General features: G+C 50.5%; 1 protein-coding gene across 1 annotated transcript; it reads right to left on the reverse strand.

The window, feature by feature from the left end:
• Window positions 1–320: 320 nt before the first annotated feature.
• SNX20 (sorting nexin 20) lies at window positions 321–3,909 on the reverse strand (the record flags this gene model as incomplete). Its single annotated transcript, XM_084256638.1, has 3 exons — window positions 321–989; window positions 2,237–2,379; window positions 3,780–3,909. The coding sequence occupies 3 exons, from the start codon at window positions 3,907–3,909 to the stop codon at window positions 321–323; spliced, it is 942 nt and encodes a 313-aa protein (XP_084112764.1).
• Between the last annotated feature and the right edge of the window lie 6,186 nt (window positions 3,910–10,095).

Here is a 10,095-nt window from a genome sequence, read left to right on the forward strand (position 1 = left end):
CCGTCTGCACAGAAATGAGTCGCCTTTGCCTGTGCCGTGCCATGCGGACCTCTCCTCCAGCTGCCACCAGGGCCGTGGGCATTGCCCTCCCCGCTGCCCCAGCTGGGTTTGTGGCTTTGAGCTGAAGCACTCTGATGCCAAGGGGACACGGGACACAAGCAGAAGCTTCCAAGGATGCAGGGAGCACCTCTATTCAACCCAGTGGGGCGCAGAAGACAACAGCCCGGCCTTGTCCAAAGCGCCCCTGCAAGTCAGAACCAGCAATGGCTCTTCCCACTGAAAATGAACCACTGAAAATGCCCAAGAGCCGGGCGGCGCCCTCAGTACAGGTACTCCCTGACGGTGAGCTCCTTCAGGGTGAAGGCCCGCGGGGTGGGCCTCTGGAGCTGGCTCTCCTCCAGCCGCTCCTGCAGGGACACAAAGTCCTTGCCCAGCGCGTAGGCCAGGCGGATCATGGCGTCCAGCAGGGGCACGTAGTAGAGGTGGCTCTCCCGGGCCTGCAGGTGCTGCAGCGCCCGCTCCCCGGCCGCGAAGGCCTCGCGTGGGTGCTCCAGGTCGCGGTGGCACAGCAGCACGGCGCACAGGGCCGGCACGCGCACCGCGGGGCAGTGCGCCGTCAGCTTCTCCTGCAGGGGCACCACGCGCACCAGGATGCCCAGCGCCTCGGCGTAGCGGCCAGCGCGCAGGCAGCCGAAGGCCTCGCGCAGCTCGGGCCGCGTGAGGAAGTCGAGGAACTCGCGTGAGCGGCGCACACAGCGCACGGAGTAGAGCAGGCGCAGGTACTCCTGGAAGGCCAGCCTGCGCTCGAACATCATCTCCTCCGAGAAGTTCCCCAGCAGGTGCTTCTTGGGGAAGGCGATGTCCTCGATCTCTTCCCTGAACGTCTTGAGGAGGCTCTTCTGGAGCTTCTCGAAGTCCGAGTAGCGCCGTTCCAGGACGGCCTTGTTGCTGTCAAAACTCCCCGTCTGCACCACGACGATCTGGTACATCTGCGGGGGGGAGAGACAGCGCCTTTGACTGCGTGCTAAAGGGGGTTTAACTGTCAGGAGAGCCTGGCGAATAAAAATAATGATCCTGATTTCAAGCATTCCCCGAAAACGGGTTATCATTATATGCAGTTCTGGCTGCAACTGCCGTGGGCACAGGCTGAGCTACAAAGGCGGAGGGTGACAAGGGCGAAGCTGCGAGTAACAGGCACAGGGACAAGGAGGCTCCCCAGGGCGGGAGTGCCCAGGAAGGGGCTTGCGGGGGAGGCCCATGGCTCTTGGCTTTGCAGCCTCGAAGCTGGACCCCAGTTTCCCGGAGTCTTGGGTGAGACTTGTATTTTCCAAATGTGGGGAGGTGGGGAGATGCTTTGGGCTGCAGAGTAGGAAAAGCACTGTTTTCAATTCACTTTTGAGTGAATGCTAATTCAGGGCACAGACTGCCAGGCGGTGTGTCCCGCCCGGCATGGTGCCGCTGTGTGTCTTGGGTAGGTCGTTGAACCTCTCTGAGCTGCCATTTTCCCATGTGTGAAAACCAGCACGAACCAAGAGGAAAATGCATACATTGTGCAAAAATGAAAAATGATGTAAAAATATATAAAATTTAAAAAAAGAAAAAGAAAACCAGCAGGGATCAGCACCGGACCCTGACACCGCAGCGCGGGGCAGCCTTGGGGCTGCTGCTGCCTGGTCCCATCTCAGTGATGGAGGCGAGAAGGTGGAGTGGCTCTCCAGGGTCACCCCCACCGCTCCCCACACGGCTGCAACTGGGTAGCTCCAAGCACAGAGCTCTCGCCAGCCGCAGTGTGACCCGGGATTCCATGAACAGGCTTAGCTTTCCTTGTATTTAGAATTACCTTCTCCTTACGCCGCGTGATGCAGCTTCCCATTCAAATGTTCCCCTAGATAGACTTCGTGTTTTTAAAAAATGATCCAATTGAAAGAAAAAAATTAGGTTGATGATAACAGAAATGGTCGAGGACATGGCGGAAATGGCAAAGGGAGGTCACAGGGGACGCCCATGGGGCAGCGTGGGGTCAAGCAGGACTTTTTCTCAGGGTCGGGGTTGTGGCCCGCATTTCGCTCCTCACAGCCCCCAGCACCGTGCGGGCCGCGAAACCTTGCTTTTTGACAGTTTTCTCCTGCGCCCTGTGTCCACCCATTTCACTCCTGGGGAGACTGAGGTCCCAGCAGGCTGGCCTACACCCTAGAGAGGGGTGAAAGGGGCTTCTCATTTCCTGACCTCCGCTTACCACGAACTTGGAGACTCTCCTCTCCTCGATGCGGGCCGAGGCGACCTCGAACAGCAGCTTGACCGGCTTCCAGCGGCACTTCTCCCGCCGCCAGTGCTCCTGCAGCTCGCGCGTGGTCATGCTGGAGTTGGAGCTGGGGGTGTCTGCAAGGACAGCACCCATAAGGACGGGCCGGGGCAGTGCACTTTGGGGGCAGTGCACTCTGGGGAGATGACAGGGTCAGAAAATTCTTGCAGGCCCCTCCCCCATCCTGCCATCTAGAGGCCAGTCGGCCTTGCTGGACCCCCCTGAACAAGTGGCTGAGTCCACCCTACCACGATGACCCACAGCAGCCCTCCCCACGCGGTTGCCTGGGGGTAAAATGCATGCATTGGAGCTGCCTCGTCCACTCTGGCCTGCAGATCGGCCACTGCGAGACTCCTAACAGGCAGGTGCTGGCCTGGGTGTGGCCACGCTGCCCGGGATACTGATCCATGCGTGTGGCTGGGGCTCCCAGCTCAGCCTGGCAGCCCCTCCTCTAAGCCTCGCAGGTCGGCTTCCACAGTCTATGCTTTTCATGCACATGACGCTCCTCGGGCCACCACCGCAGCCCTCCTCTAGCCTGACCCGGAACATGAACAGAGTTTCTTCATCCTCGCTGGAGCCCTGGGCCATTCGGAGAGCCCTGGGCAAGATGAGGTGTACCCCTCCACTCACAGATCATTGTACCTTTTTTTCAAAGGATGTGGTCCCAGGAACCTTTGTCCAACATGTCTGTCCTGCAAGACCCAGCCTCCACGTCTCTTCAGCTGCCCCTTGGCGAGACCGCCAGAGCCGCCTACTCCGTCCCAATAGCTATTTTCATGGTATCTCAAATTGTTTTTTCACAGATCCGTTTCCCTACCAAACTGGAGCAACAGCACAGTGTCTGCTTTGACCCCGATTCCCCAGGAGCCTGCAGCGGCCAGGCAGAGCCGGCTTCCGCCAGGGCATCCTCACGCACTGCAGGCATGGGCCCATGAGCAGAGCTTTGCGCCAGGAGACGGTGCTCCAGCAGGTGCTGTCAGAGCGCCCAGGCCCCTCAGCACTTGCTTTTCTGCAAGATCCCATTCAAATATTGTCTTCAAAGGAAGCGCCCCCTCCGGCTCCTGCCTTCAGGGTTTCTCCAGCCGTGTAGCTGCATGTTCTGCAGCAGCCCGCAGCCCACGAGCATTGAGATGGGTGGGCAACAGCCTGGCCTCTTTGTCTCTGGGAAGGGACAACACGAGGCATCCCAGAGGATCCCCCTTGGGACCAGGACCCAGTTGTCTGCAATAGGAATCTGTCTTTCCACCCCTAGATTGGCTTCCTGTCCTTCCTCTCCTGCTTCCCCACGCCCCTGCCTGCCTCCTATGATCATCTCGCAGAGAAATGACTTGCGCCCAATCCTTGCCTTGGTGTCTACTTATGATAACCCAGCGTAGGAGAGCTGTCCTGCTCTCGTGCCGCCCATGGACGTGTTCACATTTGCATTTCAGATGTCTTCTACCTCTACCTCCGGACCAAGCCCCGAGCCCAGGCCCACCTAAGTGTCCTTCAGATCCTGGAGGTGGGGGGTCCAGGCCAGTGGCTGAGGCTCCCTGCATGGTCCCTGTCGCGTGCTGGGTGACGGGTCTTCTCCATCCAGGGCTCCCAGGGTGCTCAGGACTCGCCATGCTCCAAGGCTGCTGGAGGGACAATATAGATCAGTGGGTGCCCTATCATCTTGGGGTTTCTGGTGGGTCCTGGGGTACCTAGCATCTGTGCCATAGCCTCTGCTGCTGCGCCCTCCACTGCCTGCCTAGACATCCGCCCAGCTGCCAGCTGCTTGGCCCGGGGCTGCTTCTCCTCTGGCCAGTCCCTCCTAAGCCCAGCAGCTGCTTCTCTTGTTGCTACGATCCTGATGTCTTCAAGTTGCTCTGAATTATAAATAAGGTGACTTCAAAACAAATATAATGGCTTTAGTGATTATTGGGAAGAAGATGTTGGCTTGTCCAGAAGAGTGTCCCAATACACTATTCTATACCACATATGTATTTTATATTTTGCGTGAGTGAAATGTACCCAGACAGCACGTGTTCAAAGCGGGCACGTTCATGCTTTTCCCAGCTCTGTTTTCGTCTTGAATCAAACACTTACTGGTGACTTGTACCTACTTCATATACCTTCGGTTCCTCAAACTCACTATCTTGTTTAACACCCACAAGCTCTATCATGATTCCCAATCACAGATGAGGAAACTGAGGTTTGGCCTAGGGTCACACATTTGACCGCCACTCTCTCGCTTCTGCTCTCACCCTGGACGTCGTAGGGGCTTTTCTCTCCTTTGATGGTAAAGAAACTGGCACTCAGGGTTGCCCACGATGGGGAGCTGGTGTGTGGCAGGTAGGACACAGGGCAGGCTGGTCCTGCCCACCCGCCTGGGGGAGTGGAGCAGGCAGCAGCAGGCGCCTGGAGTTCAGAGTGTGCAGTGACTGTGTGGCCTGGGTAAGTGTGGTAAGCTAAGGCCTGGCAAGTGACTTAACTTCTCTGTGCCTCAGTTTCCTCTAAGGCAGATCCCCCTTCTTGGGGCTGGTGTGAGGGTTGAGTTAGGCAGAGCAGGTGAAGTTCTCGCTCAGGGGCCCTGCACAGACCAGCCTGTATCCAGCCCCCGTTACTGACACCTGATGCGTGATGGGTGCTTTGGGAAATACTTGAGAAATAAATGGCACCGATTGAAGGTGCAAGTTGGAATAGAGTTAAAAATGTCTGAAACAGGACGAGGGGCGGAGCAACATGGCGGCGAGGAGACGCTGCGAGTAAGATCTCCCATTAAAAAAAGTTAATAGGGAGGAAAAGCGGCAGGTCCCAGTGAGAACTGGGACACGGAAGATAAACGGACGACTCCAGCAAACTGCCCAAAGAAGAAAGTTGCCATAAAAGAGGACGAGAAGGGAGGGAAGCGCAGAACCCTGCTCCCCTCCCCCGCCCACAGAGGCGGCACTCTCCGACCGGCAGAGACGAGGGAAACAACAAACCAAAACGCCCAACAAGAAAAACGGATGCAGCAAGCGGGACTGTGAGTGGAAAGGAACTATTTCAGCCACCACACACCGTGAACGGGAGCTGAGGCGAACCCTGCAGGATCCGCTGCGGAGGTGAGCTCCACAAGCCATTAAAGAGAGCCCCGCCCACCAGGAGGAGACCAGCACCAGCACACAGCCCCGGCCGCCCGGTAAGCTTGCGCGAAAGCGGCGCTCGGATTGCAGCTGCCCAGGTCCCCGGTAAGCTTGCGCGAAAGCGGCGCTCGGATTGCAGCTGCCCAGGTCCCCGTGCGACCTAGGCTTGCGGGGAGACGGCGGAGGCCCTCCCTGAGTGAGCAGGAAAAGGTGCCCAGGCAGGGGAGCGGGATTCAAAAGGCGCCATTCCCGCGCCACTGATCTGGGCTACAGCCCGCATCCTGGAACTGAGGGCTTCGGAACTGAGACCCGGGCGGAGGCCCTCCCTGAGTGAGCAGGAACAAGGCGCCCAGGCAGGGGAGCGGGATTCAAAAGGCGCCATTCCTGCGCCACTGATCTGGGCTACAGCCCGCGTCCTGGAACTGAGGGCTTTGGAACTGAGACCCGGGGCACGAAATTAGGGGCGTGGGTTCCCCACGACGGTGGGGCACAAGGCAGACACAGCACCCCAAAGCCGTTGAGGTGTACCCTACCATCCCCGCTCTGCTCCCTGTCCCACGGGGTGGAAAATCAGCTCCCCAAGGGCTCTAGGAGAGATCTCTGGTGCCACCTAGCGACTTGACCCCAGCACAGGCTACTGAAGGAGCTAGTGGCCAGCTGGGGAGTTAGCCCACACCGGGCCCCTTCTGAACAAGTAGTCTGAGCCCACAGGGAGAGCGAGCACCCACAGCCGGGGCAGACCAGGCGCGCAGAAGAGTGTGCCTGAGACCAGAAGCGCAGGGAGTGTGTCCCACATTACCATTTTAGAACAGGGACATTTCTTCAGTAAAGACTACCTGCAGAAGGCTTCCTCAGGAGCCAGAGGTGAGCGGGGGAAGTTCGCCCACGCCAGACCCCCTCTGGCCTGCAGTCCAAGCCCAGAGGGGAGCAGGAACCCACCGCCGGGGCAGACCAGGCGCACAGGGGAGTGTGTCCCCACATCGGCATTTTAGAACAGGGACCTTTCTCCAGTAAAGGCTGCTTGAAACTGACAGATGACTCCTGGAAGAACCAGAGGGGAACAGAGAAGCCCACCCAAGATGCCGGCAAGTCCCAACAACACAGTGTCCCAACGCATACGGCAAATTAGAAAACAGACAGTAGGGAGGAGAAGAACCACACGCAACCTAGCAACTCTCCAGAGAAAAAGCACACCACAAAAAGAAAGCCAGCCCCCAGATTGCAACGACAATAACTTGGAAGAATTTCTGAGCCTTCCAGAAAGAGAATTTAAAATTGCCGTGATTAAAAAACTGACAGAAGTCATAAAAGAAAACAATGATAAGGGAAAAATAATCAACGATCAGAAGAATGCAATTGAGTCCCTAGAGAGGGAAAACAATGGTCAGAAGAAAGAAATTGAGTCCCTAAAGAGGGAAGTAAAAGAAATGCAGGAGATCAAAGAATTAATGGAAGAACTAAAGAATTCTGGGAAAAGCAATGAAAGCAGAATAGATGAAATGGAAGAACGAATAAGTAATCTTGAAGACACAGAAATAAAAAGAACCAAAACAGAAAAGGAAAGAGAAGTACGAAGGAAAAAGAACGAAGAAAGACTTCGGGAACTATCTGACTCCATGAGGAAAGGAAATATAAGAGTTATAGGAATACCAGAAGGAGAGGAGAGAGATGTAGGAACAGAGAAAATATTCGAAGAGATAATTGAAGAGAACTTCCCAAATGTGAAGAAGGAGCTGAAAATTGATATACAAGAAGCAAGAAGAACACCAAACTTCCACGACGAAAGGAAAAATACAGCAAGACACATAATAGTAAAGCTCCCAAGAATCCAGGACAAGGAAAAAATAATGAAGCTGGCAAGAGGGAAGAAACAGATAACATTCAAAGGAAAACCAATCAGGCTGACATCAGACTTCTCCGAAGAAACACTACGGGCAAGGAGAGAGTGGAGGGACATAGTCAACAGACTCCAAGAAAACAGATGCCAACCAAGAATACTCTATCCCGCAAAGCTCTCCTTCCTCTTTGAAGAAAGAATATGGACCTTCCCAGACAAACAGAAACTCCGGAATTTCATTGCAACTAAACCCCCACTCCAAAAAATACTACAAGGAGTCCTAAAGCCAGAACCTCAGAGGGACGAATAACAATGAAAGAAGGCCAAAAAAAAAAAGTTATTAAAAGAATAAATAAAATCAAAGGAAAGACAAACACAATGGCAAATACAGATGCTAACATATCAATATTAACTCTAAATGTAAATGGACTAAACTCTTCAATAAAAAGACACAGAGTTGCAGCCTGGATTAAGAAACAAAACCCAACCTTTTGCTGTCTCCAGGAAACACATTTAGCTACAAAAGATAAAAATAGGCTCAAAGTTAAAGGATGGAAAACAATCCTACAAGCAAATGGACCAAAAAAGAAAGCAGGAACAGCTATACTTATATCAGATAAAACAGATTTCAAACTCAAAAAGATAAAAAGAGACCCCAATGGTCACTACATTATGATCAAGGGGACAATACTTCAAGAAGAAATAACACTCATTAACATATACTCACCAAACGAAGGAGCACCAAAATATATCAGACAACTGTTGTCCTCTCTGAAAACAGACATCAGAGAAAACACATACGTAGTGGGAGACTTCAACACACCACTATCAACAATGGATAGATCAACAAGACAAAAAATAAGTAAAGAAACCAAAGCTCTAAATAAAGACCTAGAGCAATTGGGCTTAACAGACATCTATAGAACACTAAACCCCAAAAAAATGGAGTACACATTTTTCTCAAGCGCACACGGATCATTCTCCAGGATCGATCACATACTGGGGCACAAGACAAACATCAACAGATACACCAAGATTGAAATCATATCAACCATCTTTTCTGACCATGAAGGCATCAAACTAGAAATAAACCATAAAAAGAAGGCAAGGAACTTTCCTACCTCATGGAGATTAAAAACCACACTACTGGAAGACCATTGGACTAATGAGGAGATCAAAGAAGAAATTAAAAAATTTTTTGAATTGAATGACAAGGAGGACACCAATATCCTAAATGTATGGGATGCAGCAAAAGCAGTAATAAGAGGAAAATATATAGCAATAGAAGCTCACATCAAGAAACAAGAAAGAACGCAAAGAAACAACCTAATCTCGAAGCTCAAAGATCTAGAAAAAGAACAACAAAAAAACCCCAAAACCAGTAGAAGAAAAGAAATAATAAAAACCAAAGCAGAAATAAATGAAATTGAAACTAAAAAAACAATCCAAAAGATCAATGAAACCAAGAGCTGGTTCTTTGAAAAAATCAATAAAATAGACAAACCCCTAGCCAGGCTCACAAAGGAAAAAAGGGAGAAAGCACAAATAAACAGGATCATCAATGAAAGAGGAGAAATCACAACGGACACAGCAGAAATCAAAAGAATAATCAGTAACTACTATGAACAGTTATATGGAAACAAGTTTAACAATCTAGAGGAGATGGACAAATTCCTACAACTCTACCATCACCCAAAGCTAGATAAAGAAGAAATAGAACACCTAAACAGACCAATTACAATTAGCGAAATTGAAATGGTAATCAAAAACCTCCCCAAAAACAAAAGCCCAGGACCTGATGGATTTACAAATGAATTCTACCAAACATTCAGAGACGAATTAGTGCCTATCCTTCACAAACTCTTCCAAAAAATTGAGAAGGAAGGGACAATACCAAACACGTTTTATGAAGCCAACATTACACTAATACCAAAACCGAACAAGGACAACACAAAAAAGGAAAACTACAGGCCAATCTCCCTAATGAACACTGATGCAAAAATCCTGAATAAAATTTTAGCTATCAGAATCCAACAATGTATCCATAAGATAATTCACCACGACCAAGTTGGATTCATTCCAGGGGCACAAGGATGGTTTAACATCCGAAAATCAATCAACGTTATCCAACACATCAACAAAAAGAAATATAAAAACCATATGATAATATCAATAGATGCTGAGAAAGCTTTCGACAAAGTGCAACACCCATTCATGATAAAAGCCCTTGAAATTCTTGGGATACAAGGAACATACCTCAACATCATAAAGGCCATCTATGACAAGCCAACAGCCAGTATCATTCTCAATGGTGAAAAGCTGAAAGCAATTCCATTAAGATCTGGAACAAGACAAGGATGTCCACTCTCACCATTGCTTTTCAATATAATACTGGAAGTCCTAGCCAGGGCAATAAGACAAGAGAAAGACATCCAAGGAATCCAAATAGGAAAAGAAGAAGTCAAACTATCACTATTTGCAGACGATATGATATTATACATAGAGAACCCCAAAAACTCCACAGAAAAGCTAATTCAACTCATCAATCAGTTCAGTAAAGTGGCAGGATACAAAATCAACACGCAAAAGTCAGTAGCCTTCCTATACACAAACAATAAATCTGAAGAAGAAGAAATCAAAAAGACCATCCCTTTTGTTATTGAAACAAAAAAAATCAAATATTTGGGAATAAATCTAACAAAAGAGGTAAAGGACCTATACAAAGAAAACTATAAAACACTGTTAAAAGAAATAGAAGAAGACACAAAGAAATGGAGAGACATCCCCTGCTCATGGATTGGAAGAATAAACATTATTAAAATGGCCATCCTTCCAAAAGCAATATACAGATTCAATGCTATTCCAAT

Source organism: Talpa europaea (genome assembly GCF_964194135.1).
Source record: "Talpa europaea genome assembly, chromosome: 16".
Lineage (NCBI taxonomy): Eukaryota > Metazoa > Chordata > Mammalia > Eulipotyphla > Talpidae > Talpa > Talpa europaea.